Here is a 20,813-nt window from a genome sequence, read left to right as displayed (position 1 = left end):
CAGCAGCCCTGGGACCTTACATCCAGGCCTTGGGGCAGGAAAGCCTCCTCAGAGAGTGGTGCTTACCTCAGACCAGTCACTGATCAGTCAGTACATACCTACACACTTCACTGCACTGGCACTCGGCTACCACAGTGATGAGAGCCCTGTGAATGCTTGGCTAAAAAGGCATTTGATAGACAGAAAAACTATATAAACTTTGGAACAAGCCAGCATAGGAGCGGAAATGAAACTCTGCTTTGAACACCTGGTTCTTGAGTCTCGTTTTCTTTGTTCCCATCTAATCTGCTGATGTTCCTGTTTACACAGAACCGCATCGAAGTGAGCAGCGGAGAGCTGAGACTTTCCAAGCTAGCCCTGGAGGACTCTGGCATGTATCAGTGTGTAGCTGAGAACAAACACGGCACAGTATATGCAAGTGCTGAATTAACAGTGCAAGGTAACTCATCGTTTTCCCAAGGGTCCCCCGGGTTTCCAAGGACTATCTAGACACTGCAGTGTTGTAGACACAGTCCGAACACATTTACTGTATTCGTACGCTACATTTTTCATCGCAGTCCTTTACAAGCACACAAGAACCACTTACCCACCACAGAAATGCAGCACCTCTGGGATAGGGCACATCTATTACATGTTTGCGTACATGTAGTTCTCCTAAAAGATAGACGGTTCTGGAGAATTAACTCCTCTGCTTCGCCTGAGAACAGATACTGCACCAACTACAGCAGTGTGGTGTGGTCACCAAACTGCACGACAATAGAAGTATAACAATTTCCCCCCCCCACTACGCAGTTTTCCCTTGACCTCGGAACGGGGGCTGAGAAAATAGTTCAGCACCCATGGCCCAGTCAGTCTGTTGTGGCTGGCAGCAAAGGGGAACTGGGCAGATCCCAACCTCATTTCACAGAGACCAAACAGCGATCACAAGATGCTGTCTTGGTGTTGATACTAGTCTGAGCTGGATTTGAACCAGCAGCTTAGCAGTGAAATGCTCTAAGCAGCAGCTGTTTAACAGCAAGTAAAGCAGAATTTCCGATCCAGTTGAAAGGGGAAATTTTAGGAGACATTAGGTATTTACACCGATTGGAATTTTGCTCAGGACACTGAAGCGAACATCCCCATCCTCTTTGAAATTGGCTGGTTGTGGGTCTCGGCAAAGACCTTGCGAGCATTAAGGTCATATCCCCATTGCCAAGCGTGCTACATCAGAATCAGGTAGCACCTCTCATGGTTGATGATGGAACAGCCAAATCAATCCAGCAGTCATTGAGCAGTGAAGGAATTGCTCATCCATCATGCTATTGTTATACGGCTATTGTCATGCAGTTTGGTGACACACCAGAATCCAGTTACGCTGCAGCTTTACCATGCTCATAGATCAGTATTTGAGAAGATCCCTTAAGCCTCTTTTCTTCTTAGCCTTAGCGCCAGATTTTCGGCTAAACCCCGTGAAGCGGTTGATACCAGCAGCCCGAGGTGGGGAGGTCATCATCCCGTGCCAGCCCAGAGCAGCACCAAAGTCCATTGTGCTCTGGACCAAAGGAACTGAGCTCCTGATCAACAGTAGCAGGTACTAGCACCAAGTCTGCTTCTAGCTAGGAACAACAACAGCTGAAAATATGTTTTCCTTGCAGAAGACCACCCAGCTGTTAACTGGTGGCCCTCTAGTTAGCACCCTTTACTATCATGCTAGATCTGGGTCAATTTGGTAGGCCCTGGGAATGTGAAAGCCTTTTGTATTGCTCGGCAGCAAGCCCTCTGGCAGATGTAGGAGCTACATGCATTTGGGCCTTCCTCAGCCAGATGGATGGCCTTGGGGGATGGGAGGAACAAACTGCAGGAAAGAAATGGACGGTGAACAAAACCCTCTGAAAAAGTGCCCCTCCTGGTCACAGGGCGCACTCACCGCTCGCAGCGCCTCTCGCTGGCTGTTCTGGGACCGAGCTGTGCCAGTCTTGCGTTCTCCCTCCAGTGGTATTTTCCCCATCCTGTCTCGCCATGCGGCCCCTTTCACTCCAGGAACTGCAGTCTCCTCTTCGTGGCTTGGTCCTCCAGGCAGGTCACGAAGGTCTTCCCCCTTCCAGGGAATTCACAGTCTTTCCAGACCCGTTGTCTGGCTGGTGTATCCAATGCCCTTTGCCATTCCCCAGTGGCTGGTAGGGCACCCAGGCCTACCCTCTACACTGGGTTCCAGCCCAAGGACCCTATAACAACTCACTCCTTGCTGCTGTTTTTCTGGTCTTCTTCCGACATCACTGGTTCCCACCCTCTCCTTGCCAGTCTCCAACTCCCTCCACTCAGGGAGGGATGGCAGCCTACTTCACTGAAGTGTTTCCCAGCAGCAGCCCCAGTTTGCAGCCCGCTACCTGGCTTTATACAGCCCCCCTGTTCCTACAGAAGTGAGCTTGTTCCCAATCAGTTGCCTCCTCATAGCCTAAGGCTCCCCTGCTTGCAGCCTAATTAGCTGATTCGGCCCACCTGGCCTAACTCAGCTCTTGCAGGGCTCGTGTGGGGAACACACCCCATCATGCTCCACCAAGTCCCACGCGGGTTGGCTATCCCCAGAGGCTGAGATAAGTGGAGTAGGTTTGCTTCCCCATGAACCAAAAAAATGGTAAAAACCAAAGAGAGTTCAAGGTGAAATGGAAGCAAAAATCCTGAGCCCTCCAGCTAATCAACATGGAAGAGCAGCATGGAGCACCGATTACCCGTACTCGGTTTTAGGGAATGCTCACATTCTTGCATTTCAGAGCTTCCACGGAGGGTACATTACATAGGACTGAACATCAAAGATCCCTTCTTTATAAAAGCTAGTGACGTTTGCTGCACTCCATTTGCTTCTTCTTTAAAAGAAAAGGAGTACTTGTGGCACCTTAGAGACTGACCAATTTATTTGAGCATAAGCTTTCGTGAGCTACAGCTCACTTCATCGAATGAAGTGAGCTGTAGCTCACGAAAGCTTATGCTCAAATAAATTGGTTAGTCTCTAAGGTGCCACAAGTACTCCTTTTCTTTTTGCGAATACAGACTAACACGGCTGTTCTTCTTCTTTAAAAAGTCTTACCTAGATTTTGCAGCCTGGTCTTTATGACCTGCATCCCTAGAGAAGTCAGCAGCATCTAGGAATTCCATTTCGAAGTGGGTGCACACAGTGAATAGGACTGTTGTCCATGCCACTTTAATCTTACTTATTGCTGAGGCTCTTTTCCTTCTCCAGGGTGACTATTACCCCAGATGGCACCTTGATCCTCCGGAATATCAGCAAATCTGATGAGGGGAAGTATACCTGCTTTGCTGAGAATTTCATGGGAAAAGCCAACAGCACAGGAATCCTCTCAGTTCGAGGTAGAGATATTTGGCTTGTACTTGAGCTGAAGCAGCAAGGAGGGTGCTAAGAGTGCCCTAACATGAAGGGGGACACATTTCCTTCTCCGATTCCAGAAAATAATCCGGTTCTCAGAGGGACTCACACCCTTAACTCATTTCAGTCATCAGGACAATCCTTCAATTCCACCCACCCTTCCACAAAGGTTACCATGAGCAATTGGCCCTGAGAAAATATTTCTATTTTGCATCTAATTTAATCCTTTTCTGCCCCTTGGAAAACTATTGATGGTTCCTAGTTAGAGAGAGACAAAAACAGGGGTGGTTTTGGCTTTGCAATTCCTTGCTGATCAGATTTTGGTTTTGCAAAGTCAAACCCCAAATCAGCCTGTGTGTTGTTAACCGGACAATGACTGGTGCATGGAGGTTACATCTACAACTAACAGCCCTCTCACCTCCTCTGCAGATGCCACCAAAATCACCCTGGCACCATCTAGTGCTGACATCAACTTAGGCGAAAACATTACCCTGCAGTGCCATGCCTCCCATGACCCAACTATGGACCTAACTTTCACCTGGTCCCTGGAGGACTTCCCCATTGACTTTGAAAAGTCGGAAGGGCACTACAAGCGAGCTAGCAGGGTGAGTATCAAGGGGTTCTGTGCTGATGCCCTCTCCAGAAACCTGGGGCAAAGGGAGAAACAAAACATCCTGAGTCCCATTTGCCACCGTGTCTTTGGCTCTTCTAGGATGTTTCCAATTTGCCAATCCTCTTGACCTTGCTGGGAGAGCCCTGGGTTTTAATGCCTGCGTCTCTTTTGCCAACTCATATGTTGTATGGTCCCCAAGCTTGCTCTGACGTTTCCCCCATTGCCGTCTTTCTCCCCTGCATAGAAAGAGGCTATTGGGGACCTCGCCATCCTGAATACTCAGCTGAGGCACTCCGGGCGGTACACATGCACAGCCCAGACAGTCGTGGACAGCGCATCGGAATCAGCCATGCTGGTTGTAAGAGGTAATTTTTTTGGCTGTTCCTTTCCACATCCTGCATGCAGCGTACAACGAGCCCGAACAAACTGGATTCCCCGCCAGGGACCAACATGCTCTCACACCCGAAAACCTCCCACCAAGAGCTCTGTAAATTCCTCATGATCTGCGACACACATTTAAACCGCGAGAAGGGAATTAGAATCCAGCGGAGGTTCCACGCCAGATCCCAAATGTTTTAAGGGAGGAAAAATTTTGAGGCTACACTTTTTACGCTTCGGGGTACAGCGGCCTGGTTATGACCTACCACATGGGATGTTGCTTGAAGAGCAACAAGCCCTGCTGACTCCCCCATGTGGCTGTTAATGTGACTGTCCTTCTCTCACTGTGGTAGGACCTCCTGGACCCCCTGGGGGCGTGGTGGTGGTGGACATCAGTGATACTGCCATCCAGCTGAGCTGGAGCCGTGGCTTTGATAACCACAGTCCGATTGCCAAATACACCATCCAGGCCCGCACCCTACTCTCCAACAAATGGAAGCAAGTGCGCACCAGTAAGTGTTTTCACGGCAGCAGCCGTGCCTTTGCCCACACAGATTGCTCTGGGATGGAATTATTATTTTTTTGCTTTTTGACTGCCACTTGCTCTATTTGTTGTATTCTCATGTTATTGGGTTATAGATCCTGCAAATATTGAGGGCAATGCAGAGACAGCCCAGGTGGTGAACCTCATTCCCTGGATGGACTATGAATTCCGTGTCCTAGCCAGCAACATCCTTGGAGCTGGGGATCCTAGTGGGCCCTCCAGCAAAATCCGCACCAAAGAAGCCGGTAGGTGCATGTACACTCAGGGTTAGAAGGAGACATCAGGGATCATCTATCCCTACCCCTCTGCAATGGAACAGGATGGTTTGCATGCTCACTTAGGCATTGCCACAAGTTCATCATCTCACTGAGTATTCCTAGAGATGGTGATGACACAAAATATGCCTTCTTCTTTACCCATTTACATGCCAAAGATAAAGGCGCAACAGTGCTGGATGACTGCTTCACAAGTGTTATTTACTATATGTTAACCACTGACAATGAGCTCAGCCTTGTGCAATATGCAAAATAAAGACAGTCCCAGCCCTGAGTATTTGACACTCTGAGAACTTTATAGGATCCTAGTGGTAAGAAATGGAAAAGAGCTATTTGATTCTCAACCAAGGGTATGTGTACCCCTAGGGGTACTCAGAGGTTTTCTGGGGGTACAGCAACTCATCTAGATAGTTGCCTAGTTTTACAAGAGGCTACATGAAAAGCACTAGCAAAGTCAGTACAAACTAAAGCGTCATACAGTGACATGTTTATACTATATCAGTGTTTCTCAATCGGGCGGGGGTGTCAGAATTTATTTTATAAGAATGAGAACATCAGCAATTTTTCAATAATAGTGAGCTGTGTCACTTTGGTATTTTTATATCTGATTTTGTAAGCAAGCAGTTTTTAAATGAGGTGAAACTTGGGGGTACGCAAGCCAAATCAGTCTCCTACACGGGGTACAGTAGACTGGAAAGGTTGAGAACCACTGTCCAACCCACTGCAAGGACAGGGTGAAGTCCCCCGTGGACAGCTTACTGTATATTAAATCAGTACTACTCTTGGTCGTATTGCTCAGGAGCTTGAAGTGCAAGATTGGCACAAGAAACGCTCTGAATGTGTGTGGTGAACTGGCAGCTCACACCCAACACAATTTCACCCATGCTATACTTTTTAGGGCTTGGTTTTCACAGGCTCTGAAAACTCACATCTCCAGCTGAACTTAGTAAGGACGGTTGGAGTTCAGAAGCTCTGAAAATCACACCTAAAATACCTTCAGTATTAATGGTTAGAACCAGATGGGTCAGCGCAGGTTTGAGAGTTGATGGAAGTTGGTTTTTCCCAGGTTTTGAAGCACGGGTGCTTTTCTTTCACTGTTTTGTTTTTAAACTCATACATTCCTTCTCTTTCTGGGGGAATACAACAGCCCCTACTGTGGCACCATCTGGGCTCAGTGGAGGAGGAGGGGCCCCCGGTGAGCTCATCATCAACTGGACGGTAAGTTGGCAGCAGGCACAGGCCAACAAAGAGTGCAGAAAAAGGGAGACAGGCTTGGCTCTGAAAAGGGAGCAGAGAGGCGCTACAAAGGGAGACAAAACAGAGAAGGGGGGTGAAAAGGAGATGAAAGCAAAGATGGAAGAAAAAGGGGGGGTATGTAAACTACCACTTTGATATGATCCTGATTCCCCTGCAGACTCTAGAGGGAGCAGATACGGGCCTTTCTATACAAATATAAAGGATGTGGGCTATTTTCTTGTGACTGTCACAAGATTCCAGGAGCAGAGGCCATAAGAAAACACAAAATATCACAAGACTTGGCAACACTGCAGTGGCGTTGATGCTGTACTACAGAGCCATTTCAGTGGGATTTGCACACACATGCCCAAGGGCAGAATTCCGTCTACTGTATCGATCAAATCTATTGCATGCACTATGGGTATAAAATGAGCGCAGGGCCAATGTCTCCGTTTGTTCTTGCCCAATATCGTAGCCAATGCTGCGGGAGTACCAGAACGGAGATGGCTTTGGATATATCCTGTCGTTCCGCAAGCAAGGCACCCAGGCGTGGAAGACCGCACAGGTGCCCCACCCAGAATCGCTGCACTACGTTTACCGCAACGAGAGCATTGGGCCCTACACCCCATTTGAAGTGAAAATCAAAGCATACAACAGGAAGGGGGAGGGACCGGAGAGCCTGACTGCCATTGTGTACTCTGCAGAGGAAGGTAAGGAGGGACTGTGGTGACTCTGTCTGATGCGCCTGCTACTGCTTCTTCTGAGAGAAGCTATTCCAGTCTAATAGATATCACTGCTAGGAATTGTTTCCTGTTATTAGAAGGTCGGTTGACCTTGGTTTGAGGATCAGGCTAGAAGTGCTCACATAGTGCCTTGTAATACAAACACACACGTTCTCCTAAGTGCACCTACAAAGATACACCCACTGCAGAAGAAGAGACATTCAGCTCCCAAGAGCTCCTGTCGCACACCACCCCAAGCCAGGCTGCCCTCCTGGTTACACAAAATCCACATTCACAGCTTCAATTAATGTTGCCTCCAGTGAGCAGTGCCTTCTCTAGCCACCCCATAGCCACAGAGCTGGCATCTGGCCGTGAAACCACTCCTTCCGGGGTAGTGACCCTGTCACCTGCTGTCATGAAACAGACTTCTATTGCTGGGTTTTTCTTCCGTCCTTTGCCAGAACCAAAAGTGGCTCCCTCCAGGGTTACAGCCAAGGCCGTTTTGTCCTCGGAAATGGACGTGTCGTGGGAGCCCGTTGAGCAGGGAGACACGAATGGAGTCCTTCTGGGCTACGAGGTAAGGGAATGGAAGGGCTAGAACAAGGACTGAGACTCAGGCTGGAGCACACAATGAGGCAAATCAGTTATCTCCCTAGGCTACAGGAAGTGAAAGCAAACAACATGGCTGCAGGGCCTCCATTTTCAAGGGCGCGGGAGGGGGTTGGAGGATTCCAGCATCCACTCTGCTGTAGGCGATGCTGATTCTGTGCAGCCAGTACTAGTACCTCTAGAGAAACTGTCATGATGGGATTTCCCATTCCTGCCACCTGCCATTCCACAGCCAACGGCTTTGATCCTGGCCACAGGCCGAGCAAGATGCACAGGGCCAAATACTGAGGGCACCTATGACTCCAGTAGGAGCTGACATGAGTAAAAAACTGAGTAAGAGCCCCAGGGTTTGGCTAATAATCCCCTGTATGAAAATGGCAGTCAACCTACAAGCTGAGTTTCCGAGGGCTTCTCTGGAAAATGTGTCAATCATAGTACAATTTTAAAAAAAAAAACAGAATTGGAGGGGGGTCAGGATGACCCGCAGCCTGATACACCTGAGCTCCTCCGGCACAGAGAGAGTGACTCCTAAGACAACTGCTCCAGCACCCAGGTCTCCTGCATTGGGTGGAATGGGTCTGGTACTCACAAGTGCAAATGCCTCAAGTGCTAAGACCTCTGTGTACTCGTCTGTTTAGATCCGGTACTGGAAGGATGGCGATAAAGAGGCAGCAGCGGACAGAGTGAGGACGGCAGGTCTCGTCACCTCAGCTCACGTGACAGGCCTGAACCCCAACACAAAGTACCACATGACAGTCAGAGCTTACAACCGGGCTGGAACGGGGCCAGCCAGTCCCTCTACCAACATCACAACAACAAAGCCACGTGAGTGAGCGCCAAGCACTACGGCTATATTCTCTCCCTGTTGGATCAGTGGCAAAAGACCAGGGTTGATTCTAAGGTTTGACAGTTTAGAATCTGCTCAGACAAAAATGTGTTATATACAATAAGAAGTGTCAATCTGAGCTTTCCGCTGGTATCAGGCATTTGTTTTTAGCTCAGAAAGATTGAGATGTTGGTCCCCAAATCATATCATTTGAATAACCATTGCTATTGATTTTCTCTCTATTTGAATTCTAGCATGAATTTAGCACCCGTTTTCCGGAGAGCTGCTGCTGAAGCTAGGCACCAATGCTTTATACCTGAGGATAGCCAGGGAACCCCTAACTTCTAGAATTAATTATTACTCACCCACTCTGCCAGCTTTTGAGACATCAGCTACTAATATGTTGCCAATGAAATAAAACAAACAGCAAATGATAATCCGATTTGAGGTGAATGTAAGGTGTGAAAGCTCACAACACACAAGGTCTAGAAACAGTTTGACAAATGAGCAAGAATGCTTTCGAGCTGAGAACTGTTCCCAGCTGTGTGCTGGGAGTCAATCAGAAAGAACCATTTCAAATCCAGCAAAGGGAAAACCTGATTTGTTGCCAGTTATATCAGGTTGTTTTTTATTCAGATGACTCTAGCTGAAATGCTCTCCTGATATTCCTAGCCATGTTAGTGCTACCTACCCTCCAAGTTGGCCAGTGGGTCTCAGAAGGTGACCTGATAGCCCTTGGTCTCGGCTACAGCATCCCTCCTTTTGCTTTCTTCTGTTTCTCATCCTCACTGAACTCTCCATCATCTTTTATCTCCTAGCCCCAAGGAGGCCACCTGGTAACATCTCCTGGACATTTTCCGGCTCCAGTGTCAGCGTCATGTGGGACCCTGTGGTTGCAAAGGCAAACGAGTCCACTGTCACTGGATACAAGGTACAGGCAGCACATAGCAAGTTCTTCTCTTCCATACTGTGCTGAACAAAACAAAGAAGGACCCCACGACACTAAACTCAAATGTATCCTCCAACAGATGCTCTACCGGCAAGACTCGCACTCCACTCCCACACTGTACCTGGCCAGCAAGAACCAGATTGAGATCCCAATGCCTGAAGACTCCACTCATGCCCTGGTGCAGATTAGGGCAACGGGGCCAGGAGGAGATGGAGTCCCAGCAGAGGTTCACATCCTCAGAAATGGCGGTGCGTCTGCTTTGCTCTTCTTTCTCCTTTCCCTGCCTTATTCCCTTGCACATGTCCCACAAGTGGACACTCATTTACCTTGGTCATGTACCAAATGGCCATTATGCCATAACGTTTTACTGACCCTTGGAAACAATGGTGCATCCGAGGTGGTATGTTAAATTTAGAGGCGCTAATCCTGTATCATTCCTTTCGCTGCCCTATTTTGCACCTATTTTGCACTCAGTCTGGGTCTTTCTCCCAACACAGGCCCATAGAGCAGAATGAACACTGGCTCCAGATCCCACTTCTTCCATCTAGCACATGGGGTGGGAAAGCAGGGGCAGCTCTAGCCCTGGTCTGTGACCTGACCTACTTTCACACAAGTGCTTTAGTTAAGGGCACTTTCTGCAAGTACCCTTTTCCAGAACTCACCTGTGGCTGCTGGATTATCCTAGTTAACCCTCTCCCACTTCGCTGTTTGAATTCTTCACATACAGGCAAACTATTATCATGCTTTCCCTTTAGTCTACGCTGAAGCTGGGTGTTATTCATTGTCGGCCAAACTCCTTGAAGTCTGTACTCAATATATATTCGTTTACAGTGAAAACCTGACTCCTCTGATATCAATGGCAAAGCTCCCATGGATTTCAATGGGGCAAGGATTTCACCCTTAGCTCCGACTCAGGCAAGTTTCCCTTTGAGTTCCATGTTTTGCCTGAGTCCTTCAGGATTTAGCCCACAGTAAATATTATTCTATTCTCTTTGTAAACAAAATTATTTCTTCAAGATGCATCAACAATAAATAAAGCAGCAGCACTCAGCATTCCAAGAAGTAACATTTCACCAAATCCTCTCTGGTTCCTTGGGGAAAAAAGAAAACAGGTGGAACCAGTACAACAAGGGAATTATTCATCACGGTTGTTTCTTATTCTTCTCTCTTTCAGGCACAAGTATGATGGTGGAAAATTCTGCAGCCAACCCAGCACTGCATACTGCCGTTATTACGACTAACTCTCTAGTAATGTTGGTTCTGATTGGCTACTTGGAGCTCTGATGCTAGCCAATCCAATTGAGGATCACAGGACACAATTCCTCCTCAGCCTGCACGGAACTATTCGACATTTGGCCGTTGCAACTACAAGTTTGTGCCACAACAGTGCTACAAAAAAGGGGGTCGTCAAAATCAATGTAAGGGGGAAGAAAACAAAAGAAACACTCATTTTTTTTAGAAAGTAGAACGTTTCATACAAGATTTTTTTTAAAAGAAAAAAGAAAAAAAAGAGGAAGAATTGTGTGTGAATTCTGGGAGCCAGCTGTCTTATGTACTTTATCCAGTAGGTTTATTGCCTTACGAAGCCATGTATGAAAATAACCAGACTGCTAAACTAGACTTTTTTAAAAATATGTACATTAGCTTTTGAGGGGAAGATTTCAACGTTATCAGCATGCTCCATATCAACCCCACAGCCATCTCTGAACTGACAGCTCTGGTGTTCAAAGATAAGGGAGAATATTATTGGAGGAGCTTTTCCCAGATCCTGAGCCAAATCAGCTATTTTGCAGCAACCAGCTCAAGGAGAAAAAGCCTCAAGAGAAAGGAATATCTGTGCCCTGCCTATCCTGAAGGAGAGGGATGAGCTTAGTACTTAGGTGGTGAAAAAGAAAGAGAAAATAGATCATAGGTGAAATTGAAATGGTTTTACTTGCCTCTTACTGGCAATGCTGGGGCTGACTTGCAATCCTGTACAACAGGTCACCCTGGCTGTTATGCTAAGAGGTGCAACCTTCAGTATTACCCACATCCTGGGATTGTTTTGTTGTTGTTGTTGTTTTCCCTTTGGGTGTTTTGTTGTTGGGTTGTTTGTTTTGTTTTGTTTTGTTTACTTTTCTCGAATCTAAAATTTGGGGAGATAGATCCAGCCTATTAAAACGATTTGAGAGGAATTCATCTTCGGCACACAGAGAGGGCCTTAAAGGGGGAAGAACGCAGACAATTCAACCGAGGATTGGTGACTCAAGGATAGCTGAGGCAGCAGAGTTGCTCTGGACTCAGAGGAGACTCTTCTCTCTCTCGTGCAAATGATTCCCATCTAGCCAAAAGTATTAGCCACGCCCCACGGTTGTGAGATCAAGGTTTAACCAGTGAGTGAGTCTGGCTTTTCACATGCGGGATGCACACAGCCAGCTAATGGGGGGATGCGGATGTGACAGAATGCTCAGCTGTTTCAGTGACTGGTCTGGTTGAGAAAAGTTTGTTGCTTTGCAAAATTTGTAATGCCAGAAGATTGCATGTCCAGAGTAATCCACAACCTGATTCGCTGCTCTCTCTGGTGATTCTCAGGCTGCCTTCAGGGGTACTTGCCCACATCTTCTTTCTTCATAACTGACGGTATTGCTTACCTGACCAACTTTATTCCATAATTACCTGACCAGGAGGTTACATTTGCCAAACTGTGCAATGGGAAGGAGGAGGATTGAAATACAGTTTCTGTGCTAGGCACCCAATTCCGTGTCCTCTCCAGCTTCGCTGAGAATGAACCAGTGAGGTTAGTTGAGGAATCTTGTTATGACCCTCTGCCATGCATTCATGCCCTCCTGCAATAACTGTATGGAACTGATCCATGATGGGCCTGCAGATTTCAGTGCTAGGATCTCTCCGGGGGAGTAACAGCACCATATCAGCATTAGAAGCAATTCCTTCCTCTTGCCTGCTAAATTCTTCACAAAACTTACCACACAAAATTCTGTTAAAACTTTACAAGAACGTAAGGGGTTTTGGAATAGCTACTACCAACGGTGTAAGGGTATTTGAATCCCAACTACATGCTGTAAAGGGACTCTGGCATCCCAGCTACCAGTGTCATTGAGTCTACTGCTTCTCAGAAGGCTACGTATTTTCACAAAATGCCTCTGAGAGGCACTAGCACTGCAAGGATCCCATGAGACTAGAAAGTCATTATCTACAGTGAGCAAATAGTACACTTGACTTATAAGATGGTCAAGTATACCATGTGCTATCCTCTCAATGCATAAGGGTTTATGCAGGTCAGTACCCCAAGTATTCAGATCAGAATACACATCTGGTTTAAGGGCAGATGTTCAAAGGCACAATGGGAATTAGGAGCCCAACAGATCTTTGTGCCTTTGAACATCTGCCCCTTAAAATCTAAGCCTGATCCTGCTACTATTGGTGTATGCAGACCTGCCACTGAAGTTAAGGGGAGTTTTTTGTGTGGATTTGAAGTGATGAAGTAAACGTCCACAAATATAGGGGCCAGATCCTGAGCTCGCGTAAACTGGCATAACTTCATGGACTCCAAAGGTCTTCTAATTTGCAGTAGCTGAGGCCAATCAAGTCAATTGGATCTGCACCCGCAGCTCTTGTTCAGACAAAGGAATTTTGTCCATGAGTAAGGACTGAAGGGTTGGGCTCATGTTTTTAAGGACAGCATATTTTGTACAGACTGGGGAAGTAAAATGAATATCCAGCATCTAGGGCCCAATTCTAAGCATCCACACTTCCCTTGGACTCTCAGGATCAAACCACTGCTAAAGAATGTTTCACAGAGTGATTGTGAAAACTTAGGGGCCTGGGGAAAGCTTTAAGACTCCAGGTGATTTCCTTCTGGATTTGTAGCAAAAATGATTTTCTCCTGAAGATTGCTAGCTGTATTTTTTTTCTCCCAATCCTAGCTGGTTCATAAACTATGCAGATTGTGTCCAGAGACTAGGGGCTACATTCTGTCTGGACTTCACAGGATTGTGCAGTGAGGATGGAAGGGGCCTGGTAAGTAGAGGAGGGACCAAATAGCCCCCGCCCTTCCTTACACAGTCTGTGTACGGCTTGGCCAGAATTGCAACCTTTGAGCTAGAGAGTACATAAGAGCTGCTACTGCTATCTTTCCCCCAGGGACCAGATGTGCTATTCTCCCAAAAGGGGGCAAGAAGTGATGGAAAGTAATACACCAGGCAGGCCTAACTGGGGAGTTTGCTGCACCCTTAAACTGATCTACAAAGCGCAACTAGGAAATATTCTGTTTCCAGTGCTCCCCAAGAGGTTAAACACCACCGTCCAGCCCTCAGTGTCAGAGAGGGGTCAGGGATGGCTTGCACTAGCTAATCATTTTTAAAGCTATTGTGTGTCCCAGCTCTTATTGTGCATTTAGGAGCTTAGGTGCGTAAATCCCTGCCCATGTAAAGGAGTTATTCCGGCAGCATACACTAGCGAGACCCCAATATAATTGCACAGCATCTGTCCTACACACCATCACAATTTGTTTTCTGACAAGAGGGGAAGTACACCAGCGGAATTCCTACACAAGAAGCCATGCACACAGTGTGAACGCTGGGAACTGAGATAAAGAATGGGTGTTAATATATTTGGAAAAGGAGAGAAATATATGGAGAGATGGAGGAGAGAGGAAAAATTCAGTGGCATGGAAAATTGCTAAACAGTTAGAATGAGAGACCAGACAGAGATGGAGGATTTCCCCTCTCTTGGTTTCCTCTACAAATAAATCACTGAGAGAAACCAAGTGAAGGGCAGTGAGTCATACCAGTCAGATAGGAGAAATGACATACACAGAGTAGAGGGAGCTGATCTGGGGCCTTGCCATCACTACAAAATGTGTATTTTTTACTTCGGGGTGACTAACACTCCTGAGCTACCCCAACGTAAAAACACAGCGAAGACAAGGCATTTAGAATTACCATGAGGTAAACACGAGAGGTCAGCCCCTGGAAAGGGTACAGGGCTATTCACCATATGGTAAAACTGAAGTGTTTTTACATCTGAATAGCTCATGCATGCCAGTTATCCCATGGTAATAAATGTACCTTTTCTAGCAGTGAAAACAACGCCATAGCCTCACCAGGATCCCCGCCCATCACTACCTCTGTTTAATTATGCAGCTTGAATTTCTGCACCATAATCTATTTAGCAACAAATTACCTGCTGGTTCCCCCTAGTGGATTGTTACAGTGTTTATGAATGATAGCTGTTGTCTAAATATAAATTATTATATCTATTTTTGTACATTTTATGTTTAAAAATCTGAACCTATTTTATTGACGTGTTTCTTTTGCTTTGCAAATTATTTTGTGTTATTAATAATGCCTCACTTTGTTATCTCATATCAGAGTTTTCTTGAGCCTTCATCCTTTGTCCCAGTGGAGCTGGGGCAAAGGAGAATTTAGGAATAAAACCTTGCTTGAAAGCTTAGAGATTTGGAGCTGGATCAGTCCTGATGCTTGATCAACCACCTGGCCAGGTGGAAATACCACAGAATTATTTATAGCCAGGGTCATAACAACAGCGATACTTAGCTCGAATATGGCATCATGTAGCTTCACAGCATTGCACAAATGTGAACTAACAATCCTTGCACCCGTGCTGGTGGAGTACAGAAATATTAATCCTACCTTACAGATGAAGAGACTGGGGCAGAGAGGTTAAATGACCAGCCAAGAGAGTCAATGATGAGCTGAGATTAGAATTCAGGAGTTCTAGGCTTCCATGTATCAAGAGGCTGATGCTGAGGGTTGCAGGATTGGCCTGTGAGCTACTTCCATTGCATTTAAACTGGCTGTTGCACCTCTGGGGAAGAGGAAAGTGGCCTGTTTTCCAAGGGCACCAAGAGGGCCGAGATGTCTGTGTCCCCCTGACTAGTTCAGAGTAGCTAAACTAAAGCATGTGACAGTAGGTATCTGTATAGGATGTGAATGTGTTTTCATTGACTTCATTTTAGGCTGAGGGGTGAACAGCATTTAGTTACTCCAAGGGAGTTAACGAACTGAGGTTCAGCATCTTTGTCCCGTTCTAACGGAGACTTATTTAAATGGCACTTGTATCTAGACATGGTCCCAAACAAGTGCTTGCAAACCCCACTGTCTGTACCTGCAGCTGTGCCAATTTTAGTGAATTTTATGGCCTTAGGAAAATAAAGGACTTGACATTCCTGGTCAGAGACAAAGTATCTGAGTGTGACAGGGTCTAGAGAATAAGAATTTATAGTTTGGAGATACCAATGGATTTTAAATAGTAGCAACTCATAGCATTTTCCCTGGGGGTTAATGCATTTTTCCAGACATTTTTGTTAAACTGTATCACAGGTACATTTTATGCAACATGTGACAAATTATTTGAATTGGATTTCAAATGTTACAAACTGACCAGTTTTCATGAGTGTGGCTCTAGATTCTAAATAGAGGGAATACATTCTAATATCTAAAATACAGTGGGTAAAATTTACAAATGTACCTAAGCCCCCCTGAAAATCAATTGTCCTCAATTTTAATTCATTAAGGTTTGCACAGTGCTTTGAAAATGTAAAGCACTATATTAATTATTAAGTATTATTCTTCAGCATGATTTTTAAACAAAATTTTGTAATATCTTAAGTATATGCAGGACTGTACTGTACACACAAATAGAAATGTGTGATCCAGTGGCCAGAGCAGAGGACTTGGAACAAGGAACTCCCAAGGTCTAATTCTTGTTCCAACACTGTGTCCATCTGTAGCGCTGAGCAAGTCATTTCACCTCTGTGCGAGTCCGTTGTGGGATAATTAAACTAACCTACAGCACCGGTGATTCATTAGTGTACATTTGCAAAGTATTTTGCAGATTGAAAACACAATACATTGTGACTGCTGCATCTTATCTATGGATTTTTAAATCAATGAGTATTTTCCCCCCCTCGGTTTCTTTCCGTTGGTTTGTGGGGTTTTGTTCCCTCTTGATCTCAAGGAGGGAAGTGGCAGAGAGGGAAAGGAAGCGGATGGTTTAAAGAGCAACAGAGCAGCAAGATGTCACTGAAATATTGTGGATGAAGGTAGAAGCAGAGTGTGGGAAGAAAAATGACCCTTTTGCATTCAGCTAGGGGCAAAGGGCCAATCTCAGGCTTAGAGAGTTAGCTAACACATAGTAGAAGCCTACTGGGGATAAGGCAGTTCTAGTTTTAGTACAACCTGTTACCATGTGTTAAAAATACAACTCCTTTATCTACACTACGAGTTCACTACATATTAGTTATTAGCAGTTAGCTAACACCTGGTAATAAACCCACACCGTTTTTCCTCGTGAAGACAAGGCCAAAGCGGCACTGGTGGATATTCAAACAGGGTCTAAACTATGTGAAATGGCACAACAGACTCAGCCAGAGCCCTCAAAAGGGAGGAAAGGAACAAAGGGGCGTGTGTGAAATTGAACAGGGCTGCCTCAGGCTGTCGGGGGTGGGGTTCAAGGAAGAGGTGTTCAAAGCAAGGAGAGAAAAACAACTTGGCTTCAAAGTAGTTTAAATGGATGCGTTGGCTTTACACCCTGGCATTAAGCTGCAAACCAATTTCCTGCCTCATTAGGAATCCCCTGCATTTAATTGTGATTTAGGGATTAATGCAGGGGACCAGGAGTCAGGATTCCTGGGTTCTGTTACAGCACTGCCACCAGCTCTCTGAGAAAAGTAACTTTGCTGAGTCTGTTGTACTCATCTATAGTAATATCTACCTCACAGGGGAGTTGTGAGCTTCAGTAACAGGTGTGAAGTTCTCGGATATCCTCAAGTGACACGTTACACAGCAGTGACTTACTGATATTTTAAATTAGGTAACATGATATAATCTTCCAACTGATACTATATGATTTTCAACACCAAGCGTTAGGCTTCCCATTATGTCCTCTGGCCAAAATTCTGCACACTAGTACATGGATGTAAATCTGGAGTACTTCAGCGGAACTACTTCAGATTTACAGCAATGCAACAGAGAAGAATGGGTCCCTCTGTTTTTTTGTGTTGGATGGGAGACCGTTTTGTACCTTGCCCAGGGAATCGTTTGGATGGCACTTGAATCACACTCCGCTAATTATTTTAAGATCCCATCTGCATTTAACCTGCAAGGCTCCCCCTGTATTAACTGGTTTAACTCTCTGCTGTGAATATTTTAATCTGACTTCACTATACAGGAACAGGGGCAGTTTTCTTCTCAATTTTGTTGTACACTATTTTTTTAAGAAAAACAAAAAGGTAACATTGTAAACATACTGTATTTACTGTAATTAAAGTTATTTATTGGCTACAGTAGCACGCAGTTCGTAAATAAAGATCTTCAGAGGCTTTAGACACCTGCTTGAGTCCAAAGGATTTATATGCAGCTTTAAATGCAGTTAAGGATTACAGAACGGCTTGTTTAGAGAGCTGAGAATGGGATTGGAAAGCTTGCAGCGGAAGCTGGATCGGTTGTGTGGCTAAGTTAAAGAGCATTTGAAAGCACTAAGCTCACACAAAATGAAAGGCTGACTGTCACTTGGCAAACAACTTTGTGAAAGAGAGTGGTGGGTTTTTCCACCAAAAAACAGTCCAGTAATGAGACTGTGCTGATGTTCTGGCCAAGTTCCATCTCAGGTAATTGTCTACTGCTAGACATCCCGGGATGTAGGGACACTTCCTCTAATTTTTCTCCAAGATTGGTGGCAGAGACTTGCACCTGCATTTTAGAGGTGGATGCAGCAAAATCCACAATATATACCGAGGGCCAAATTCAGCCTGAACCTAAACACTGACTTCTGTGGGAGTTACTTACATGGCGTCTGAATTTGGTCAAGGGTCTGTCAAGCATTCTGGGAATCATTGGAACAAGGGCCCTATAAAAGTGCAAGATACTTCCAGGCAACCCTAAAAAAAATACACCTTTGCTAAAATGGTGAAGGAAGACCCTAGGGACCCTTTTTTAAAAAGGGAGGGCAACTAAGTGAAACCCTCCCAAATCTCACCTTCGGATGCTCAGAACTAAGGTGCCTAACTGGGTGCCCGCCTGCCTATCTGACTTCCCAAGTGCAGGATCTGGACACCACATTTGAAAATATGTCCCCAAGAGAGACAATCCTTCAGTGCTGGCATCTGTATTTTACTCTGAAGATTTCCAGACAGTAAAAATGAGGCTCAACTCATATCCTCAAATCTGGGGACCTCAGAACTTTCTAGATCTGGACCCAAACATTTCAGCTCAGGCCCACCCCTTCCCACTAAAGTCAATTAGCAAAATCTAAGTGCTTTGGTGGGCACCAGCTGCAGATTCAGTCATGGTGTCAAAGGACTCTCTGATAAAATCTCCAGCAGGAGGTGGGGATCTTGACAATTTTAGTGTCACTTGCTCCTCACCCCAGAGTGAAGCAAACACAAACACACCCCCATGATAAAGCAGCAGCTGCCCTGCTGAGCTGAGGAGACAGGAAAACCCCATCTATCCCTAATCCATCACCATTTACACAGTGTCATCCACTGTTTGGGGCACCCTTTGTTCCTCAGGGAGGTATTTTTACTAGCCCACTGCTTATTTTTGTTTCTCTGTGGAAGGGAAAGTGATCATCCGCTGGCATGTTTGATGGACAGGAAAGGGCATTTGCTTTGTTTCAAAACAGGATCCTTCCAAGGGGAGCAATCATTAGACAAACACCACAATGCAGCTGACTTTTTCTTTTTTTTAAAAGAGGACTGAAGCATGGCAAACAGAGTCCTTTCCGCTTCCTAACTAGTGAGGAACAAGAACCCCATGTAGCCAGCAACCCCTTGTGCCTTTTTCTCAAGCTGGGAGACCACAGCTGGTTGGCCATTCACTCCTACATGCCACAGCTGTTGTCCCTGGCGTGCATGTTTAAGACTCTGTGTGAACAGAGATAAGTTAACCTCTCGTATGCTGTGGCTCATGAGGGACTCTCCTTTGCAAACCGTATAAAGATGAAGGCACTGATGGCATCTACAAACCTGTGCCAGTCCCCCCTCCTCACATTATTAAACTCTGGGGGCACGTAGGGGTTTAAAACGTTCCCATCTCAGTCATGCATTCCCCTCTATGGGACACAGATCAAATCAAAATCCTAGCCAGAGGCTGGGTTTTCCTAAAAGCTTTTGCTGCTCCATTTGTCTCTGTAACAGCCTCCTTGCCATTCTGGTGGAAGAGGAATAAGGTGCCAGTAGCTCTAAGGGGTGTAAGACAATTCAACGAGATTTGCAGGCAGACGTCTGCTCCGACTGCCCCAGGGATTCCCACACCAGCACTGATGCTTTTCCTGTAGGCTGCCAGTTAAACATACTGACAAAACAAGGAAAGCTTGGGGCTTTACCAGTAGGTAACTGAACTCTGCAGCAGAAGGAAATGAAATCAGCACAGAGGAAGCCCTAATCCTATTCCAAGGCAGAGGCAATGAGCAAGTGGAGAAGGGGCTGTTTGGAATCATGTTTATTGCCCTCAAAGCAAAGAACTGCTGGGGTTGGGGGTCTGAATGGAGATTTCATGTCATGTTTATGTATCTGGCTACTGTGTACCAACAGCTGGAAGTTGAAATGAAAACATTCACACTGGAAATAAGAGGGAACTTATTAACCGGGAGAGTAATTGACTATTGGAACAGTTTACCGAGGGACATAGAAAATTCATCATAATTTGGAGATTTTAAATCAGAACTGGATGCCTTGCTAAAAGATGTGCTCTGGTTCAGGCACAAATTATCAGGCTTTTTAATGTTCAGTGACACAGAAAGCAATCCTTTCCGTTCCTGCAGGAATCAGTGGGTGAAATTCTCTGGTCTGTGTTATACAGGAGGTTGCACTAAATGATTAGAATAGTCCCCCTCTGGCCTTAAACTCTATTAATCTCCTTTCATCCAGATCCGAAAGCGTTTTGCAAATCCACAGGCAGATGCTGCAATGGCATGCATGCTGAAAAGCTCAGTATCTTAGAAAAAACCTGCCTCCACATTCTAAACAGCAGCTAGCATTGTGCAGCTGGTATGGCTGACTTGCCCGAGCACCGTACAGTAGAAAAATGGTGCTGTACTGAGGATCCTCATGAGGATCTGCAACATCCCGAAGTCAGTGGGTGTGATGTGAAGAAATGGGGGAGAGGAGTCCGGACAAAACTGACATGCTACTTACATTACGCCCTGGAAGAACATAAATTACAACAGAAAACGGACAGCAAGTCAAGGTTGCTCTGAAGAAGTGAGTCCAGAACCAGACACTGGTGAGACTGTTGTTTCAGCCATACCACATCCCCCAGTGACACTCAACTTAGTCC

The 20,813-nt window shown here is 45.8% G+C and overlaps 2 protein-coding genes across 13 annotated transcripts in view; one reads left to right on the top strand and one right to left on the bottom strand.

Annotated features, from left to right (window-relative positions):
* CNTN2 (contactin 2) overlaps window positions 1–17,858 on the top strand; it is a 51,186-nt gene extending 33,328 nt beyond the window's left edge. Inside the window, exons 10-23 of the mRNA XM_007065110.3 lie at window positions 310–439; window positions 1,420–1,570; window positions 3,218–3,345; window positions 3,791–3,966; window positions 4,219–4,339; window positions 4,706–4,864; window positions 4,992–5,141; window positions 6,319–6,389; window positions 6,883–7,117; window positions 7,591–7,706; window positions 8,377–8,563; window positions 9,383–9,495; window positions 9,593–9,761; window positions 10,688–17,858. Coding sequence (XP_007065172.2) covers window positions 310–439; window positions 1,420–1,570; window positions 3,218–3,345; window positions 3,791–3,966; window positions 4,219–4,339; window positions 4,706–4,864; window positions 4,992–5,141; window positions 6,319–6,389; window positions 6,883–7,117; window positions 7,591–7,706; window positions 8,377–8,563; window positions 9,383–9,495; window positions 9,593–9,761; window positions 10,688–10,797 — 2,016 coding nt within the window. The 3' untranslated portion in view covers window positions 10,798–17,858. The remainder of the gene's footprint in view (window positions 1–309; window positions 440–1,419; window positions 1,571–3,217; window positions 3,346–3,790; window positions 3,967–4,218; window positions 4,340–4,705; window positions 4,865–4,991; window positions 5,142–6,318; window positions 6,390–6,882; window positions 7,118–7,590; window positions 7,707–8,376; window positions 8,564–9,382; window positions 9,496–9,592; window positions 9,762–10,687) is intronic.
* The window catches only part of RBBP5 (RB binding protein 5, histone lysine methyltransferase complex subunit), a 176,059-nt gene that overhangs the window by 118,568 nt on the left and 36,678 nt on the right, over window positions 1–20,813 (bottom strand). The gene's annotated exons all lie outside the window — the stretch shown is intronic.

Source organism: Chelonia mydas, chromosome 21, assembly GCF_015237465.2.
Source record: "Chelonia mydas isolate rCheMyd1 chromosome 21, rCheMyd1.pri.v2, whole genome shotgun sequence".
Taxonomy (NCBI): domain Eukaryota; kingdom Metazoa; phylum Chordata; order Testudines; family Cheloniidae; genus Chelonia; species Chelonia mydas.
The sequence above is the reverse complement of the archived record's forward strand: the minus strand, read 5'-3'. Positions and strand labels throughout refer to the sequence as shown.